This window comes from Lepisosteus oculatus, chromosome 3, assembly GCF_040954835.1.
Source record: "Lepisosteus oculatus isolate fLepOcu1 chromosome 3, fLepOcu1.hap2, whole genome shotgun sequence".
NCBI classification, from domain to species: domain Eukaryota; kingdom Metazoa; phylum Chordata; class Actinopteri; order Semionotiformes; family Lepisosteidae; genus Lepisosteus; species Lepisosteus oculatus.
This window is the reverse complement of record NC_090698.1, coordinates 6046774-6066981: the sequence shown is the minus strand read 5'-3', so window position 1 is coordinate 6066981 and position 20208 is coordinate 6046774. Positions and strand designations below refer to the sequence as shown.

The window sequence follows — 20208 nt, the reverse complement described above, 5'->3', positions numbered from 1 at the left end:
CTGGCGCGCCGCTACAGGTGCGAGAGGGGGCGCCCACCGGCACCGGAAGTTGAGCCAGCCCGGAGCGGAGTCGGGGGCATCATACCGGAAATTTTAAAAACACTCGTTGTCCGGTGATGTTTTCGGTGAGGATGTAAACCAGTGTGGTTTGTGTGAGTGGCATTTTTTTTTGTCGTTATTCGGGTGTCGTTCTCCGTGTTCCGTTGCGGGCCTGTTCACTGAAACGATCTGATTTTTCTCGACGCGCCCCCCCCCCCCCCATCAGGCGGCAGTCGCTTCTCTCCCGGAACTTACGTCCCCGCGGGAGCGCGTGCCGGAAGTCTTAGCGATTGACTGGGCTCAGTCATCCGAAGACTCGGGCGATGAACCGGGTCCTGGACCGAGTCCAGGCGGCTGCCGTGGTCAGCGCCTTGAAAGCGGCAGGGGTCCGAGTCAAAAACTGGAGGAACTTCGTCAACGGAGACGCTGAGGCAACGGGCTGCCCGACTCCGGTAAACAAGCCTCTTTAGTACCTCTTCATCCGTATTTATATCTGTCCCCTCTGCCCGTCTGACTGAATTCAAAGAGCTTTATTGCGGTGGCTAATTAATTTTAGGTCCCTGTGGCTCTGGCTGAGTGTGTTTCTTTCCTCTGGTCAGACAGCCCCTCCCTGACTGGGTCCTCGTGGTAACTTTCAGTTACCAGGCTTTGATGAACTTCAGCACTCTTGACTGTAATTCAAAGAGCAGTTAGGACTCAAACTCAAATGGCAGTGCAGTCTACTGGCTTGCACTCACTTCTCTAACAAGAAAATGTGGACAACAGATCCTGTTCTGAGGTCGAACAACCTTTGACCTTCAGGTTATGATAACGTACAGCGGGTCAGACGGTCTGTCTCTGACTGGGTCTCTCCCTGCAGGTCAGGCGGCCTCTCTCTGGGTGTCTGTCCCTGCGGGTCTGCCAGTGTACCTGTGTTGAGTGTGCTCTGTTGAAGTGAAGCCGACTGAGTTTCTCTGTTGGCATCGTTCCTTCTGAAGCGCTCCAGGCCCTAACGACTCTGTTGGTCTGCCAAGATTTCCAGAACAGGCTCTGTAACCTGACGGTTTACCAGCAGCGCTGAGCAGGTGCCTCGTGTCTCTCACCTCTGCTGTCTCTCTCAGGAGACGGGCGGAAACCGTGTCTTCGCTTTCGGCCGAGACCTCCTCTCCCTGCCGCAGTGCGAGGTGCTGGATGTGGGGGGCACCGTGCCGCAGTGAGTACCTGTTGTTTGTCTTCCCCTTACTGAAAGCGTCAGTTTCCAGCTGAGCCGCATGGGATGTCGTAAGGTTTGTACAAGCGTAGCGAAAGCCAGTCACAAGAGAACAAGGGAAAAGGTTATTGACGACAGCAGTGGTTTCACTCGCCTTCTGCGTATCTGTAGGTAATCCGGCACAGTCTGGCTCCGTGTGTCCGGCTGCCCGGTCCCTGACCTGCTTGACTCCGGCCAGTCTGGGGTGCCCGGACTCTGGCCGGTCTGGCTCCGCGTGTCCGGCAGGCCCGGACTCTGGCCGGTCTGGCTCCGCGTGTCCGGCAGGCCCGGACTCTGGCCGGTCTGGCTCCGCGTGTCCGGCAGGCCCGGACTCTGGCAATTTCATTGTTTGAAGTATCTCTTTTCCTTTCTCTCCCTCCAACCTCACTTTTCCTCTTCCAAATCCTTCTCTCCCTCCCTCGGAAGGTTCCTGGTTGATGCCTGCCAGTTCCTCTCCCTCCATCTGGGCACGGAGGGACTCTTCAGAAAGACCGGCTCCCTGACCCGCATTCGTGTCCTCAGGGTAACTGACTGAGAGTGAGAGGGTGGAGTGAGGGGCAGAGGTGGTCAGTATTTCCTCCTGTGTGTGTGAGCCTCGCTCTTCCTGTGCGCCCTGTTGCTTCACTTGCCCGCTCCCTCGCTCGTTCTTCCACTTCCTGTTTGGCTGTTAGGGAAGCTCTGTTCCTCTGTGATAAAGGTCAGCTGATGCAATGCCTGGGTCATCGGGCCTGCAGATACTCTGACGACACTCAGTCTGATCACCTGTAGCTTCACATTAACACTCCCATCGTGAGACCTGTAGATGCTGTAAGGACACTCAGTCTGATTATCTGTATCTTCACAGTAACGCTCCATCAGCTGTGTAGATGCTGTAAAGACACTCAGCTCGTCTCCCTCTCCCCCTGTTTTTCAGGCCCGCCTGGAGCAGGGGGAGCCCCTGTTCCTCCCGCCTCTCTCGGCGGCCCTGCAGCCCTGTGACGTGGCCACCCTCCTGAAGCAGTTCCTGCGTGAGCTTCCCTCCCCCCTCATCCCTCCCGCCCTGCAGGGGGCGCTGTGCCGGGCTCAGGGACTGGGCGGTGAGGACCGGAGGGAGGGAGCCACGCTGCTGCTGACCGCCCTGCTGCCCCCTGCACACGCGCGGGTGCTGCGGTACCTCTGCAGCTTCCTGAGAAGCGCCGCCCAGAGGTGAGAATCAGGTGCTGCAGCCAGAGGGAGACTGTATGAGGTCAGAGAGGAAGCTCCCCTCGCTTGTATCCTCAGGCTTCAGCAGGATTCCCATATCGGCAGGATTGTGTGACGAGGCACCCCAGTCTTTAGTCCAGAAGTCTGCGTTGAGCAGGGTGCTTACCTGCTGTGATTGTCTGTCCTTCTGTCTAATATTTCTCTCTCCTTCTGTCATTCTTTCTCTGTGTCTCTTTTCTAATTTCTAATGTGTCTGGCCTGTGGGGGGCAGTCTGACGGGCGTGTGTCTGGCCTGTGGGGGGCAGTCTGACGGGCGTGTGTCTGGCCTGTGGGGGGCAGTCTGACGGGCGTGTGTCTGGCCTGTGGGGGGCAGTCTGACGGGCGTGTGTCTGGCCTGTGGGCCAATTCAGGAAGTTCAGGAACCTCTTCCTGCTCTGTCCATCCAGGAGCAGTGAGAGCCGGATGGATCTGGGCTCCCTGGCCCTGGTGATCAGCCCCAACCTGATGCAGTGCCCGATATCGGGGTCCAGGCTGGCCGTGGGCACCGAGGCCGTGCTGGAGCGCCAGGCTGCGGTGGTGCGGGCACTTATCACACACGCCGAGCACATCGGTGAGTGAGATAGGGAAGGAGGGAGTGTGAGGGAGGAGGAGAGAGAGATTGCACTGGTTGTCCTGTGGTTAGTCAGTCCGTCATGAGAGCGTTTCTTGATGCGGGCGGCTCAGAGGGGCTATTTGTAATTCTCCCCCTCGTGAGCACAGGGTGTAGATGTGTTCATGCCTCCAGTACCGATTCCAGGAGGCAAAGTTTGGACATATCATCAGTATGTTTAAGAGATGATAATGGTAAAACAGTCCAAATTTATTGTTAAGTCAATGAAGCATTACACCGTGTAACTGAGAGCTTCCACAGGTAAGTGGGGCTTCCAGGACCACGACTGGGTCCCTTCCCAAAGGAAGCCACAGTTTCGGAAAACAGCTCTTTAAATGCGGGAAGGAGAGGTGTCTCGGGAGAGTGAGGGGGTGACTGACCATTTTGATTGGTCCGTCTTCAGGTGTCATCCCCACATTCATGCTGGAGAAGAAGCAGGGCTTGTTGCTGGGGGCGGAGCCTGGCTGTGTTACACCCCCTGGCGACGCCCTGGAGACGGGGGCGGGGCCGAGAGTGCCCGGCTCGGTGAAGCACCACAGACGCAGTGTGGGCGGTGAGGTGGTGGGGGGGGGTGGTCACAGGGGGTGGAGGTGGTTAGGGCCCACCTCCAGGGAGAGAACTGTGGCAGATGGACAGAAAGATATGGGGAATCTGTAGGTATTTTCTGGTAGATGAGATGCGGGTGGACATGAATGCATTAGAGAATAGGAACGTAGCCAAGGGGGCACTCTGTGAAAGGGAAGATGGTGTAGTTTGGCTTAGCAGTAGGGCAGGATTCTCTAGCTCTATACCTTTTGTATTCTTTCTGCCTCTCCCTCTCTTACCATCTTCTCTTTTTCTCACTCCTCTCAGATTGAAATTTAAAGTTGCTTTATTAGGAGAAACAATTCCATCACCTTTCAGCAGTCCATCATGCATCAGTCTTTTCTTGTCTCCCTCCTTCAGAACGGTTTGTGGGGGCATTCAACAAGCTGATGACGTCTCGCACTCCAACTGGCACCCCCGTCCCTTTCGACGGGAGGGCAGCAGAGGGGACCCCAGGTATGGTTGCAGTTTTCATCGTAGTCTCTGTAAGTGTTCATTGTCGGTGCTTGAGGAGCCCTTAGTCATACCCTCACAGTAACTGAACCAGCAGCTGTGTGGAGTGGTGTATAATATGATGGTTTAGTAAAAGTAGTTATTATAGTTAATAACATTATAAACTAATAGTTTAATAGTTTGTAAATTTGTGCTTTTAAATATCTTAACTTTTTAGGTCATTTTCTGCAAAAGTAATCAAAGAAAGTTGTCTGTGCCATTGCCAGTGTCTGCTGCAAGGCTGTTTTACAGATTGTTAATACTGGACCAGTGATCTCTGGACTGTAGGGCTACAATATGACACAGACTGGACCAGTGATCTCTGGACTATAGGGTTACAATATGACACAGACTGGACCAGTGATCTCTGGACTGTAGGGTTACAATAGGACAAAGACTGGACCAGTGATCTCTGGACTGTAGGGTTACAGTATGACACAGACTGGACCAGTGATCTCTGGACTGTAGGGTTACAGTATGACACAGACTGGACCGGTGATCTCTGTACTGTAGGGTTACAGTATGACACAGACTGACCAGTGATCTCTGGTCTGTAGGGTTACAATATGACACAGACTGGACCAGTGATCTCTGGTCTGTAGGGTTACAATATGACACAGACTGGACCAGTGATCTCTGGACTGTAGGGTTACAATATAACACAGACTGGACCAGTGATCTCTGGACTGTAGGGTTACAATAGGACACAGACTGGACCAGTGATCTCTGGACTGTAGGGTTACAATAGGACACAGACTGGACCAGTGATCTCTGGACTGTAGGGTTACAATAGGACACAGACTGGACCAGTGATCTCTGGACTGTAGGGGTACAACATGACACAGACTGGACCAGTGATCTCTGGACTGTAGGGTTACAATAGGACACAGACTGGACCAGTGATCTCTGGACTGTAGGGTTACAATAGGACACAGACTGGACCAGTGATCTCTGGACTGTAGGGTTACAATATGACACAGACTGGACCAGTGATCTCTGGACTGTAGGGTTACAATATGACACAGACTGGACCAGTGATCTCTGGACTGTAGGGCTACAATATGACACAGACTGGACCAGTGATCTCTGGACTGTATGCCTCAAGCTGTGCATTAACTGGTTGAGTTACTGTTCCCACCAACCATCTGGCTCAGGAAACTATACCTGTTCTCTGTCTCTTTATTTTTCTAAAATTGTTGCATTCATTAGTAGGCTGTATGGGCAAAGAGTCTGACAATATGTCATCTGGTATGTAAGAAGTGGTGTGCGACCATGCTGTTCCCTTTCAGGCCAGCAGGGGGAGGCCAGTCCCATGCTTCAGTCTCTCCTCGTCACTAAACGGAAAGCGTTTGAGGACACCGTGCCAGAACCAGAAGGTTCTGCCAGGAAGAGGTACTAGTTAGTGTCTCTGCCTCACTGCCTCACTTTCCCTGTCTCACTGCTTCAGTCCCAGAGTTTTACGGACTCGCTCTCCATTTCGCACTTTGTCTGGCTGTCACTCTTGGTGTGTCACTCGCTGTCCTGCTGTGGTGGTCTCGGTTTCTCTCGGGTGCCTGCCTCTCTCTGTCTCTTTGCGGGGTCTGGCTGTGTTTGTCTCTCTCTGCCTCCCGATTAACTGTCCTTGCAGTCACCTCGGCTGGGAGGCTTGGCCCACGCTTGGTGTAACTGTCTTTGCAGTGTCTTTTTCGTTGCCTTGTGTGCAGGAGATCAATACAGGACCTAAGGGAAGAGAGCCCAGTTGTCTCACTGTCGCCCCCCAGTGGTGAGTGTCCGCTTCAGCAGTCCCCCATTTCATTCCGATGGCACATTATCGCTGATTTTTGTAACTGCTTTGCTGCAGCATTTCACACACTGCGTGTGCGGCTTGAGTTATATATATTTTTTTCATTTGGTGGTTTGCTCTTCCTCTCCCTCGGTCTCAGACCCTGTGTGCTCCCAGAGCTCTCAACCCTGTCGCACCCCTGCCTCTGTCCTGCCCCAGCTGAGGCAGCGCGGGGAGGGCAGCACCCCTAACCGCTCCGTCAGGAGCAAGAGGGGCAAGAGAACAGCTGACAAGCGAGCACAGAGGTCAGTCACGTCTGCAGGATTAACAGTTCTTGTAGGAACAAGGGCAGCTCTCCTCATCCTTATTATTCATGGTTGTTAAACCCTCCCTAAGTGTTATGTTTGCTCCATTGTCTGAGCTGCAGTGTGACAGTGCAACAGTTTTCCCCAGTGCTTATTAACCCCACTGTGTATTATGCCCCAGTGTGACGGGTTGTCACACTGTTGTGGGGTGACTGTATTTAACCCGCTGGCTGTGTTTGCCCCAGTGTGACAGTGTATGTGCTGTGTATTTGCCCTAGGCCCCCGGCTGCCCAGTGTGCAATGAGAGAGGAGAGGGGGGATCGGTTCAGGAGGTCGCTGCGACTCTTCTCTCTAAGTGGCTGGGGAGGGCGAGACTCAGTCAGCATTGTGCGTCATTCCTTTACAAATTGCACCTGTCTCTCCAGTCTGTACACCCCCACTGCACCTGTACCCCTTTTGTCTACACCTGAGTCTCCAGTGTGTACACCCCTACTGCACCTGTACCCCTTTCTCTACACCTGAGTCTCCAGTGTGTACACCCCTACTGCACCTGTACCCTGTGCCTGTACTGCTCTCCATAATGCCATCTTTTACTGCCTTTGTGTTTCACAGTTCTCTGCACAGAATGCAATATCGTTGGCTGAGTAATGGCTTATCTCTCTGTAGACTTTGTTGAAATCCGTTTCTCGTTACTGGATCTGCAGGGCTCCGAGTTAGGCAGGAAGAAGGTGACTGACAGCCAGGATGGCCATAGCTGCTCCAAAGGGGGTGGGCTCTCTGAAGCTCCTGTCACTCCCGTTGGTGGACCAGAGAGAGGTGGGCGGAGTCTGTTTTATTTTTGTAATTCCTACAAGCTGTGCACTCTCCGACACCAAAACTCCCATTTGACTTGTGCCTCTCTGTCTTCTGCAGTAGTGGTGGTGTGCGAGGTGGATGATGACCCTGACCTCCTGACCTGCAGTTTCGTCGACAGCCCTGGGGACAGCCTGTACCCCGAAACCTTTATCCATGTCTTCCCTGACACCCCAACGCTCACAGCGCAGGCCGAGATGGGCAGCCCTCAGGTCTGGCCATGCGAAAAGGAGACGGAGGCAGAGGCCCTGGAAGAGGAGGGAGCTGAAGAGGATCTGGAGACAGAGAGTGGAGAGGAGGAGTGGGAGAGTAGGACAGGGCCTGAGCCAGACAGAGAGGGGGAGGGAGGAGAGGAGGGACAGGAGAGAGGGACTGAGGCTGAAAGCGAGGAGGGGGTGCAGGGAGATGTTCTGTGTGAGAAAGAGGAAGGGGGTGGAACACAAGGGAGGAATGGGGAGGAGGAGCTGGAGGGAGAGGCGGGGCTGGAGAAAGTGGCGGTATTGGAGCAAGGAAGAGGTAAGGAAGCAGAGGCGGAGCTAGAGCAAGGGGCAGGGCTGGCACAAGGACGATGGGGGGATGCAGAGGTGGGAATTGAGCAAGGACAATGGGGGGATGTAGAGGTGAGGTTTGCGCAAGGACGATGGGGAGATGCAGAGGCGGGGCTAGAGCAAGGACGATGGGGGGATGCAGAGGCGGGGTTTGAACAAGGACGATGGGGGGATGCAGAGGCAGGGTTTGAGCAAGGGGCGTGGCTGCAGGAAGGAAGAGGGAGAAAAGAAGACGAAACGGCACAGGCAGAGGAGTGGCCATTTTTTGATGTTTTCCGGAGTGACAGCCGGGAGCTCAGACCCCCCAGGCGATCCTACAGCCTGCCCGAAGGCATCTCCATAGAGATGGATGAGAGCGAGGGGGAGGAGGAGAGGTCAGAAGAGTCGAGGAGCACAGCTCTCCAGGGTGATCCCGAGCCAGAGGAAGATCAGGAGCTCGGAGAGGGAGAAAGCTGGAGCTACAGAGCGCTGCGACCGAGGCAGAAAGAGGAGAAACCGAGAGGAGAGGGTGGGAAAGATGGGGCCCGCGAAGGGCAGATAGGGTCAGTCTCTAAAGGCAGGAGTCCGCAGGTGTCAGTGGCGGACCGCGTGCGCAGTTTCAACTCCCTCTCCAGCCGGCTGTGGGCTCCCCTCCTCGCCGTGCACCGCCCCTCCCCGCTCTCCACCTCCCCCCTGTTCTTCCAGAGGAACTCCGTCCTGCGTGTGGCCCAGAGGTTTGGGGGTGCCGGAGGAGGAGGAGGAAGAGGAGGAGGCGGCTGGGCCACGGGGCCACTGGGGCGCCTGCGCAGGCAGGGTGCGAGGAGGTTCGGGCGATCTCTGAGTCACGAGAGCTCGCTGGGGCTGCTGGAGGGACACGAGGGCCCAGAGCCCCAGTAAACCGCTCAAGCACAGCCAGCAGCCCGATCCCTGTATCCGCACACGCAGCAGCACTGCAGCCCACAGCCAGGACCTGTCCAGCAGCACTGCCAGGAGCCTGCCTACTAGCCGCTAGCCTGCAAGAGGAAGTGACATCACCTCTACGGCAGCAGCATCTCAAAGAGACGCTTGGCCACAGCGCGACCTGCGACCCCTGCGGGCCCTGCGACAGGGGCTCGGTCCGAACTACAAAAGTCCAGTGACAGCCACTGTCAGCAGGACCCTTGGGACAGCCTGGCAGAATGAACCCCAAATTCTTCTAAACCCTCTGCTGCAACCACATGAAAAGAGCCCCTTTATCCCTCACCCGGGCAGCGTTTTTCCATGGCGATGCCCCGGTTCCTACAGGTGCCGCAGGGAAGTTGTGACTTGTGTCAGATAACAGGAGGCACTGCAGAGTCCTTTTCAGCCACGGCTTGAGTAACGCTATGAACACTGGACTTGCCCTTGGCTGCTGTAAATACTTTGTCAGTGTTTATTCATTTCTGTGTTAAGTGTTATGTTTGTAAGATTTATTTTAAATATGTCTTTATTCAGAATAAAAGGTATTATTTTAAATATATTTCAATGTTTTTGGTGTAGATTGACAAAAAGGCAATGCTTTACTCTCCAATCCAGAGATCACTGGTCCAGTCTGTGTCATATTGTAGACCTACACTCCAGAGATCACTGGTCCAGTCTGTGTCCTATTGTAACCCTACAGTCCAGAGATCACTGGTCCAGTCTGTGTCCTATTGTAACCCTACAGTCCAGAGATCACTGGTCCAGTCTGTGTCCTATTGTAACCCTACAGTCGAGAGATGACTGGTCCAGTCTGTGTCCTGTTGTAACCCTACAGTCCAGAGATCACTGGTCCAGTCTGTGTCATGTTGTAACCCTACAGTCCAGAGATCACTGGTCCAGTCTGTGTCATATTGTAACCCTACAGTCCAGAGATCACTGGTCCAGTCTGTGTCATATTGTAACCCTATAGTCTGGAGATCACTGGTCCAGTCTGTGTCCTATTGTAACCCTACAGTCCAGAGATCACTGGTCCAGTCTGTCCTATTGTAACCCTACAGTCCAGAGATCACTGGTCCAGTCTGTCCTATTGTAACCCTACAGTCCAGAGATCACTGGTCCAGTCTGTGTCATATTGTAACCCTACAGTCCAGAGATCACTGGTCCAGTCTGTGTCATATTGTAACCCTACAGTCCAGAGATCACTGGTCCCATCTGTCATAGTGTATACCTAAAGTTCAGTCTGTTTCAGTTAATGGTAAGTGTGCGTCGTCTCCACCTCGCCTGTGCTGCATCAGGGGTGTGATCCTCTTAACAGAGCTGATTAAGGAAGCACCCTGTTGCAGCTTTCATGTTCTTGATTCTTTCTCGTCTCGTTGGATTGCGAGCTGCGATCAGTGCAGGGCTTATGTCTGGGATAAATATGGCTTTGGAAGGTCCTGACCTGTTCAGCTTTGGGGTATCCAGAACTCAGATTCTGTAGGTTTCCCAGCGTCGGCACCAATCTGAAGTCTGGGGTTGTGGATCTTGGTCAGATCCTGCAGAGGGGCTCCCAGGTGGGCCAGGCCGGACCCTAGCAGCGTTTGTGGGACCTTGGGGGAGGGCCTGGCACTGATGGTCTGCCTGTGTCACACACATGCTGTTAATGGTCCAGGAGCTGCTGCTGAGGCCCAAGCAGTCTTTACTATAGCAAGGCTAAAATGAGTGTTTGTCTCCCTCTTCTGGAGTGAAAGAGAGTTACATCTATTTTAACTTGAATGACTCGGAGAGGAGAGGGAGTGAGGGATTTAAGAAGAGAGGACTGGACACAGAGGGAGTGAGGGATTTAAGAAGAGAGGACTGGACACAGAGGGAGTGAGGGATTTAAGAAGAGAGGACTGGACACGGATTTAGGAAGAGGACTGGATGGAGGGAGAGTGAGGGATTCAGGAAGAAAGGACTGGACAGAGGGGAAGTGAGGGTTTAGGAAAAGAGATCTGGACGGAGAGAGAGTGAGGGATTTAGGAAGAGGACTGGACACGGAGTGAGGAATTTAGGAAGAGGACTGGACACGGAGTGAGGGATTTAGGAAGAGGACTGGACACGGAGTGAGGGATTTAGGAAGAGGGCTGGACACAGAGGGAGAGAGGGATTTAGGATGAGAGAGCTGGACAGAGGGAGAGAGTGATTTAGGAAGAGGGCTGGACAGGGAGAGGGATTTAGGAAGAGAGAGCTGGACAGAGGGAGAGTGAGTGATTTAGGAAGAGGGCTGGACACGGAGTGAGGGATTTAGGAAGAGGGCTGGACACGGAGTGAGGGATTTAGGAAGAGAGAGCTGGACAGGGAGAGCGAGTGATTTAGGAAGAGGGCTGGACACAGAGGGAGAGAGGGATTTAGGAAGAGAGGACTGGACAGAGAAGGAGAGTGAGGAATTTAGGAAGAGGGCTGGATAGAGAGGGAGGGAGTGTTAATCTGTGCTCTTTGTTTGTAGACGGAGTCACTGCTGAATCGCGGGAGAGAAGGGGTAGAGGAGGAAAAGACAGTGTGAGTGAGTTGTCTTGGTCTCTGTGGATGCTCTGTCTGCTCTGGAAGAGACAGATATTTGGGCCAGCTGTCCAGAGAGGGGGACCCCAGTTTGGAGCAAAGGGGGGGTTCAGAGCCTGTCTGGAGAGCACACACCATGGGTGAGATTATCAGCAGAACCTACAGTTGTGCATGTGTATAAATGTGTAGAATTTTCAATGTGTGTTTCATGGCAGTTTTTTAAATTATTTATATTGACATTTAAATTATAGTATTGTGCACTAGCCGTTATTAAATCCACTTAAGAAAAACTAATCCTGCTACTCTGGGTTAAAGATGTTTTTGTAATCCTTTGTGAACTAGAATTGTTTTAAATATTGTAGCTGTGATATTGTACATCCATGTCATGTTAAAAAAGAATATTGTGGATACGTCTATGTAGACATATCATGTCAGTCTCCTGGATCAGCTCCACCTGTGAAGTGTGATTGAGAGAGTGATGTGACAACAGACCCTGTGGCTGAGATGTTCAGTGAGAAGCAGCTCTGGCCTGTTTGTTCAGGAGCTCTGGCCTGTTTGTTCAGCAGCAGAGGTTGTGTTTTAACTGGGAACAGATTTGGACAAAGATGGAGGAGGGCTCTAAGTCTAACACTATTTTATGCACTCAGTTCCCTAGTGAAGGACGAGGGCTCTGTGTTCAACACTGCGCTCAGTTCCCTAGTGAAGGACAAGGGCTCTGTGTCTAATACTGTGTTCAGTTCCGTAGGGAAGGACAAGGGCTCTGTGTTTAACACTGCGCACAGTTCCCTAATGAAGGACGAGGGCTCTGTGTTTAACACTGTGCTCAGTTCCCTAGGAAAGGACGAGGGCTCTGTGTTTAACACTCGCTAAGTTCCCTAGTGAAGGATGAGGGCTCTGTGTTTAACACTGCGTTCAGTTCCCTAGTGAAGGATGAGGGCTCTGTGTTTAACTATGCGCTCAGTTCCCTAGGGAAGGACGAGGGCTCTGTGTTTAACACTCCGCTCGGTTTCCTAGGAAAGGACAAGGGCTCTGTGTTTAACACTGCGGTCAGTTCTCTAGGAAAGGACGAGGGCTCTGTTTAACACTGCGCTCAGTTCCCTAGTGTAGGACGAGGGCTCTGTGTTTAACACTGCGCTCAGTTCTCTAGGAAAGGACGAGGGCTCTGTTTAACACTGCGCTCAGTTCCCTAGTGTAGGACGAGGGCTCTGTGTTTAACACTGCGCTCAGTTCCCTAGGAAAGGACGAGGGCTCTGTGTTTAACACTGCGTTCAGTTCCCTAGTGAAGGAGGAGGGCTCTGTGTTTAACACTGCGCTCAGTTCTCTAGGAAAGGACGAGGGCTCTGTGTTTAACACTGTGCTAAGTTCCCTAGGAAAGGACGAGGGCTCTGTGTTTAACACTGCGCTAAGTTCCCTAGTGTAGGACGAGGGCTCTGTGTTTAAGACTGAAGGTGATTTTTCCACTGGCTCCTGTTGTTTTGATGCTCCAATGGGTGTGAAAAGCAGGATGCCAGCCGAATGCTGTGGCATTCCTTAATGACAGGGAGAGACACTTTCTCTGGAAAACCTTCCGGCCAGACGGAAGTAAATAAGAGGGAGGTAGAGAGACAGAGTGTGGGAAAGAAAGGAGAGATGGACAAGGAGACAAAAGGGAGAGAAAGGCTGAACGATAGTGAGAGATGGAGGTGAAATAGGGATTGAAGAAGAAGGGAAAGGAGGAACAGGGAGAGTGAAAAATGCACAATAGGTTCAGTGTGTCTGAATTAATTTCCACACTGGGCTGAGGCAGAGAGACGGGACCGAGTTCATCTCTCCTTTACACGCCTGTGTTGTTTCCAGGCAGGTTTGCATCTTTAAGGAATCCTGAATTCTGATAACTCACTGTATGAGGAAGTTTGTCTATCTGCTCCCACACTGCCATGAAAATTAAACTTGATGTTCCTGTTTTTAATCTATAATGTCATATATTAATGCTCTTTGTGTCATATACTCTGCCCTGTGCATTTCAGGCTCTGAGATTTATGCTTTATACTGTGCTATGTCATATGTGCCACTACACTGCAGCTGTGCTGTGTTCTGTATTTGTACACTGTGCTCTGTAGCTGTACACTGTAAACTGCAGCTGTGCTCTGTAGCTGTACACTGTAAACTGCAGCTGTGCTCTGTAGCTGTACACTGTGCTCTACAGCTGTGCCCTATAGCTGTACACTGTGCTCTGCAGCTGTGCCCTGTTCTGTACTGCATGCTACCGCTATGCTTTGTGCTCCACTGTGCTGCACTGCGGGCCTGTTTACAGCCAGGGGTTGGCGGGACAGTTAGGCTTCCTAGATTACCACCTGGAGACCACACACCCATGATTAGGGCGGAGCGGTGGCTCTGTGGCTCAGGATCTGCGTCTGTGGCTGGAAGGTTGCCGGTTCGTACCCTGTGGCCGCCAGAGGAATCCTACTCTGTTGGGCCCCTGAGCAAGGCCCTTAACCCTAACTGCTCCAGGGGCACCATATAAATTCCTGACTCTGTGCTCTGACCCCAAGCTTCTCGTGTGTCTCATGGAGAGCAAGCTGGGGTATGCAAAAAGACAAATAGCTGTCTTTTCCTAATACAAGAAGTGTATATGGCCAATAAAGTGATCTTATCTTATCTTAAGATCTTGTCTGATTAGTGGGGAAAGCTGAGGAGACAGGAGAGTTGAATTTAAGTGTCTGAGTGTGTCTTTGTGTGTGTTTGTGTGTGCTAGTTTGCTAGTTTACCTCTAACCTCTCTCTCTCTCCCTAGGAATGGCCCTCCGGACTCCTTTGCTGCTGATACTGAGCACCATATTCCTTTGCACCCACCAGTCAGAGGCAAGGACTGAAATGATTGGTCCAGGCAGGGTCTCGGGGGGAGGATCCAGCCTATCACTGAAGAAAACCCAGCAGCCAATGAGGTCGCAGAACAAGGAGCAGCTCCCCCAACTGCAGCAGCAGAAGCAGATTGTGGCAACATCATTGGCCGAGCTTGGTCCGGGAGGTGGGGACAAAGATGATGCACAGCCAATTAAATTGCAGAACAGACAACCGCAGCACCGTGGGAGAACGTCATTGGCTGAACAGAGTGTAGGAGGCGGAGACACAGATGATTTTTTGGATGCAAAGGCACTGCGATTGCTCAAAATGCAACAGCAGCAACAGCAGATTCCGACAGCCTCGCCCGCTGGGCTCGTGCTGGAAGGCCGGGACAAAGATGAGATTCTGGACGCAGATAAGGTGGTCGCCCTCTTCGTCACGGAGCGGCGGTTCGTGCGCCGGGACTGGTGCGAGAGCCGGCCCCTGGTGCACACGGTGCGCGTGCAGGGCTGCCTGAGCCGCGCGGTCATCGTGCGGTTCTGCTACGGCCAGTGCAACTCCTTCTACATCCCCGGCGTGGGGGGCGACGGGGGCGGCGCCTTCCGCTCCTGTTCCTACTGCCAGCCCCGCCAGCTGGGCACCCTCGCGGTCACGCTGACCTGCCCCACACTGCGTCCCCCGACCCGGCTGCAGCGCCTCACGGTGGTCAGGGAGTGCCGCTGCACCTCCATCGAGCTCGACTGAGAGGGGTGGGGCGGAGGAGGAGGGAGAGGGAGAGGGGAGGGAAGGAAAGATCAGGTGAAGAGATGGAAGCAGGGATGGAGAGAGCGAGAGAGAGAGAGGCAAGTTCTTTAAAATCAGAGATTTTGTTGGCCAAGAGTCTAGAGACGCACTCTCTCTCTTTCACTAGCTGGGCTGTGGGCCTCCCTGTCCCCCGTGCTGCAGGAGTGTCCAAGATAACAGTCATCTGTCCATGGACAGTTGTGTGTTCGTGGGTTGGAGTCATGGGTTAGGGTCATGGTCAGCTGTTCCAGTGCCAATTTGCAGGAAACACACTGGGCAGGAAACACGGATGAACTGGACTTGGCCCCTGCGCTCAGTCTGCTCTGTGCCACTCCCTGGACCTGGAGGAAACCCGTGGGCATGTTTAACTTCACCCAGGGTTGCGTGACTTGTGTTTTGTCAGTGTTTAGTGAGCCTCCGGAAGTCATCATTCTGTGCACACCACTGCACTTTTTCTCTCCTGTCCTTGTCCCCAATGGGTCTCTTCTCCTGCAGGACTTGTGCGGCTGGACGCTGTCGTTATTCTGGGCACCGTAACAGAAGAGAGGACAGGTGTCCCTTCCGCTGGGGGCGACTGATTCTATCGGGCTTGTGTCTGACACGTCGCTGTTGTGCAGCACCCCCTTTCCCCCTGGGGTGGACCAAAGACGCCGACCGCGGTCGCCTGCTCTGGGATTTTGTGTGTCATGTGTACATGTTTGAGGTCTTCCGCTTAGACGTGTTTTCTGTGTCCCATCAAGGACGCACGTCCTAGAGTAGAAATCACTGCTGATGTCCTATACGTCAACTTGTGTAAACCTCTGAACTTTTTACGTGTTTAAATTTTTTTTTTGCATGTGGACTAAGGTTAAAATGATAGATTGCTAAATGTGCTTCCTGTGTTAGAAATGTGCTTGGTGCGCTGTTCTGTGCTTCTCTTGTGGCCTCTGTGTGTCGGGATGGTGCCTTATGAAATAAACCGCGCCAGCTTGGCGATTTGCCTACACTGGTTTTCGTACGGCCCTTACCGTCTCGCTGAAGACACCTGCTTGAAGTCCCATCTGGACGTGACGTGCTTCACAGCACAGGCTTTGTCCAGTGAGCCGTTCGCAGAGACCCTGTCCACCGTGACATTTAGAAGTGAATTTTAAGTTTCCCAGGGGAAGCGAAAAGGTTTCATTATTATTTTCTGTTCAAGGTGCAGGTGCAGTAGGTAGTGTTTGTTGTGATCTCCAGTTCAGGTGAGCGCGGTCCTGGAGTACATGAGCTCTGAAATATCAGCGGTACCGAAGTAATAAGGAAGTTCGCTGAACCTGTAATAAACAAGACGGACTTGTACCGAATATATATACAGCGGTGACAATTAGAAATGTTTCATGCTCTTAAGTTCCAGAGCTGTGTCCATCCAAGTCAGCACAGAGGACTTGAATCCGCCTCTCCAAGGCTTATTAAGAGTTACCTGCCTGACTTCTGACTGATCGTCCCCGAAAGGGCGTCTGATGGACGGACATGGGGGAGACGACCCTGGGTCAGACACTCCAAAACAAGCCCCCACCCCCCCCCCCCTTCTCCAGAGGTCCAGGGGGGTGAAGTTCCCTGCAGCGAAACCTGAATGAGGGCAGCTCTGAGAGCCAGCGTTTTGGTGCAGGGCCAATACAAGAATCACACCGTTAGACAATATAATTTTCTTATTATGTGTTTGCGAGCTCTGAGAGTCAGCAGAATCTGAAGCCAGAGGAAGTGTGCTGGACCTTCAGTAAACAAGACGGACTTGTACCGGATGTATTTACAAACGGGACATTTAACAATGTTTCATATGGTTAGTCAGCAGAGAGAACTGTGGCACAGAATGTAGTTTTTCTTCCTTTTTTTTACCCTACCGAAGACACCTAAACCAAAGCCCATCAACAGTTCATTAGCTACACAAGGATCGTGAATCGAACAAGTATATTTGTCCGGACTAGTTCGAGTAGGTATCTGCGTCGGCATGCGTAGGCTTCAAAGGAACAAGTAAAGGTTTATTCCACAGGAACAAGTCATAGGTTTATTCCGTGCTGAAAAGAGAAGAAACGCAACGTTTCAGCTGCCTTCGTCGGGTGTGAGAAAGACAGGCAGACAGTAAAGCACAGGAGAACGAAAGCTGGGAGAGGGGAGGAGGCAGGAGCAGGGGAGAGGCAGAGAGGCCACTCCGGTGGTGTGAAGTGGGGAGAGGTGTGAAGAAACACCTTTCGGCTGTGGAGCCTTCTTCTGGACACCCAAAGAAGGCTCCACAGCTGAAACGTTGCGTTTCTTCTCTTCTCTTTAAAGCATGGAATAAACTTGTTGCATGGAATTTACTTGTTCCTTATTTCTCTGGGCTCCGCCTCTTTCCGAGAGAAACGGCAGAAGGTAAGAGGTGGGAATCGGGTCTAGAATCCTGTGTGACTGCAGGAATGGAAGAAAGCCATCCTTTTGCCACCGAAACACTGTCGCAGGAGACTGGCGGGAGTTCATTTGCGGAAGAGGAAGCGGGGCAAATCGCGCGGGAGCGTCCCGTGCCGACTTCGGCGCTCGAGCAGCCCGCAGCGCGCGCCCTCGGCCGACTAACGCCGTTAGGGGCGCGCGCGCCGCTCCATGTATTCCGTCTAAGTTAATTTATTTTGCGACAGGAACGGAGTTAAAAGTTACTGTTCCTAGTGTTTCGTCGATAATGTCGACGGGAGACGGATCTACCCCTTTTACTTTTTGATAAAACGCGAAATGAAGGTGAGTGACAGTTACGGCCCTGACTCATCTACAGTCGTCAGGTGTTCCAACATCCTACCCGTTGAAAAAGCCTGCCCAGCGCTGTTAATTAAGCTTTTCTTCAAGCGTATTATACGAAACCAGCTTATTGTAGTTAAGTTCTTTGTTTTTGTTATCCAAATCGCCAAACGTTCATTGTAGTCTTAGGAAAGTAGCTACAAGCACGCATTTTAACGCATTCATATTTGATTATTAATGTTCACATATAGTGGCCACTTTATCTCTGCCTTTGCACGCAGATTTTACTTTTAGGATTTTTTTGCAGTAGATGGGCACATTTTGAATGTGCCAAATATAACAGTCAACCTACAGTATGTATTGTAGTTCACCGCGGCCGCCTCAGGTCGGCCCCCCACCACTGGCGACTCGAACCCAGGCCTCCGGCGTCACTCAAGAGGGACCCAGCCAGCTGAGCTAAAGGGAGATCTCCCGTCAGCGCCTGAGGCTCGCACCACCTGCAGTGTCGGCCGTATGCGTTACGATCTGTAAGAATGTGTGGCAAACGTATAAGCCTTGGTGTGATAATATACAATATACACAATAATATGTGCTCCAAAACATCAGTAGTGGAATTTTCTGATAACGTAGTTTTTGTGTATATTAGTAAGCTCAAGCAGCAAATAAATTGTAGGAATTGGTAGGAATTTTTGGTAAGGGATCAAGTCTATCGAAATTTTCTACTTACAGTTTTGAGTGCTTTATGGGTGAACTAGGTCAAGCAGAAAATTGTAATGTTAGGGATTTCTGATAAGAGATCATAAGGCTTTCAAATTGTGCTACCTATAATTTTTGAGTTACTTATGGGTGAATTTTCAAAAGCAGCGTTTAAGTTTAAATGGTAGTTTCTTCTGATAATGTATCGTGACACTATCGAAATTTGCTACCTTTATATTTTTATATGTATATTGTTATATTATATATTAAAAAATATATATTTAATATATATATACTCACCAAGCAGCAGTTACATTTTAATCATAGGACTTTCTGATAGGAGGCATTAGGTTATCAAAATGTGCTGCCTACAAGGCAGAGATCAGAAAGCAGTTGAGGTAGCATTTTCTGATTAGGTAGCATTGATTTATAGAGGAACAAGTAAAGGTTTATTCCATGCTGATAAGAGAAGAGAGAAAACACGTTTCAGCTGTGAAGCCTCGGCGTTAGACGCTCCACAACAAGCCCCCTCCCTTCTCCAGAGGTCCAGGGGGCTGAAGTTCCCTGCAGCGAAACCTGAATGAGGGCAGCTCTGAGACCCAGCATTTTGTTGCAGGGGCAATTTAGGAATCCCACCGTTAGACAATCTGATTTTCTTATTGTCCCTCAGAGATTCCACTCATCAGATGGTCAGAACAGCTGATCCCCATCACCGATTCCCTTGTGGAATCCCTGCCAATAGGGATGATGTGCGAATTAACAGAGGAGAACTGCCAGATTTGCAATTTGGGTAATTTGAGCCATTTGAGTAAACAGTCAAGATGCAGGTATTTTAAGTGTAACAGTTTTTGAATTGGGCCTAGTGAAGATTCAGCAAGCGCTGTTCAGATGTGCCGTGATTTAGACATCAGTGGACGGGTCTGCCCTGTCTGAAGGAGTAAGTCTGGGGTCAGTTGGCCGCCCGGCCTCTGGCTGTGAGCCAGTTGAGCTGTGCAATCTCTCCGCGCCTCAGAACAAATCTCTCCACGGTGCTGTAATCGCGCACGCCTCTGCTGCTCTCTCCTGTTCTGCGTCTCTCTTCGGGTTTTCCTTCCAGCTGAGCTCTGATGGACTTAATCAGGTCAGCTGCTTAATGAGGAGCAGTTAACCTGCTTTCCAGATCTCTGCTAAATGAACTATTTCAAGCTCCCTGTGAATCCTGGGGCTCCAGGGGCTTCCCAATCCAGGAAAAGAGTGTCCCTGATCTCTTTGTTTCTTAGCAGAGGCCTTGATTTAATTCATTATCGATTGATGCTGAGATTTTCGAGCGACAGGAAACGATGGCAGAAACGTCTGAATCAAAGCTGAGACTGAGTAAGAGGGAGCTGAGGTGTGTGCGAACCAGGCGACACTGGACACAGAGGCCCCACTTTATGTTTTTCTTTTCTCTCGCCCTCAGTCTGACTCCCCTAACCTCCTTGTCTTTCACTTCCCCTCTCGCTTCCTCCCTTCTTCCTTTCCCATTCTGATTCCCTCTCCTTTCGTCTCTCCATCCCTTTAGCTTATTTTGGTCTCTTTCTTCACTCCTTTCCCCATCTCTCTTTCTCTCCTTTCCTCCTCTCCACCCCTCTGTTTTCATTCTTTCTTCTTTCGCCCCTCCTTTCCCCACCGCCCCCTTCTGTCTGCCTGCGTCCTGCCCGTGCCCGGATGAGGAGGTGTACTCCCGGTAGCACAGCTCCCACCACGGCGTGCTTTCCTGTGTTGGGTTCTTTCTGTGCCGACGGCTTTTCTGAATAAAGTGATGAGTAAAACTTGAGCGCTTCTCTCTCCCAGTCTTCTTCCCTGTCAGCTGCCCCTGCTCCCTCTGTTGGGTCCCGCAGCTGCGCGCCCTCCTGTTTCTGTCCTCCTCCTCTGTCTGTTCCTCTGGGCGCTCGCTGACCGACAGGCCTGACTCCCAGGTTCCTCTTTTTTCTTAAAAAAAAAAAAAGGCAAAATAAAAGATAAACACAGACTCCCGAAAACAAAAACTGTCTTTGACCTCAGAAATAATAACAGTGCTGGGCGGCCTGTGGCCTGCACCCACCCCCCCCTCCCCCCCTCTGCGAACTGGGGACGGCACATCCGTCC

General features: G+C 51.8%; 2 protein-coding genes across 3 annotated transcripts; both read left to right on the top strand.

Moving 5' to 3' along the window:
* The first annotated feature begins 66 nt into the window (after nt 1-66).
* LOC107076594 (rho GTPase-activating protein 30) lies at nt 67-9119 on the top strand. 2 transcript variants are annotated; one of them, XM_069186447.1, is made up of 14 exons: nt 67-152; nt 266-491; nt 1140-1231; nt 1694-1790; nt 2181-2452; nt 2896-3059; nt 3502-3651; nt 4044-4139; nt 5465-5567; nt 5879-5937; nt 6098-6242; nt 6521-6629; nt 6947-7058; nt 7158-9119. In XM_069186447.1, exons 2-14 carry the CDS (start codon nt 363-365, stop codon nt 8516-8518), a joined length of 2889 nt encoding a protein of 962 aa, XP_069042548.1. In that variant the 5' UTR covers nt 67-152; nt 266-362; the 3' UTR covers nt 8519-9119. The 2 variants fall into 2 exon arrangements, with proteins under 2 accessions (XP_069042548.1, XP_069042547.1); XM_069186446.1 differs by having other exon boundaries at nt 7155-9119.
* A 1731-nt stretch (nt 9120-10850) lies between these two features.
* On the top strand, nt 10851-15658 carry LOC102685645 (gremlin-1-like). The gene is made up of 2 exons (XM_015340715.2): nt 10851-11220; nt 13853-15658. Exons 1-2 carry the CDS (start codon nt 11217-11219, stop codon nt 14644-14646), a joined length of 798 nt encoding a protein of 265 aa, XP_015196201.1. The 5' UTR covers nt 10851-11216; the 3' UTR covers nt 14647-15658.
* The last annotated feature ends 4550 nt before the right edge of the window (nt 15659-20208 follow it).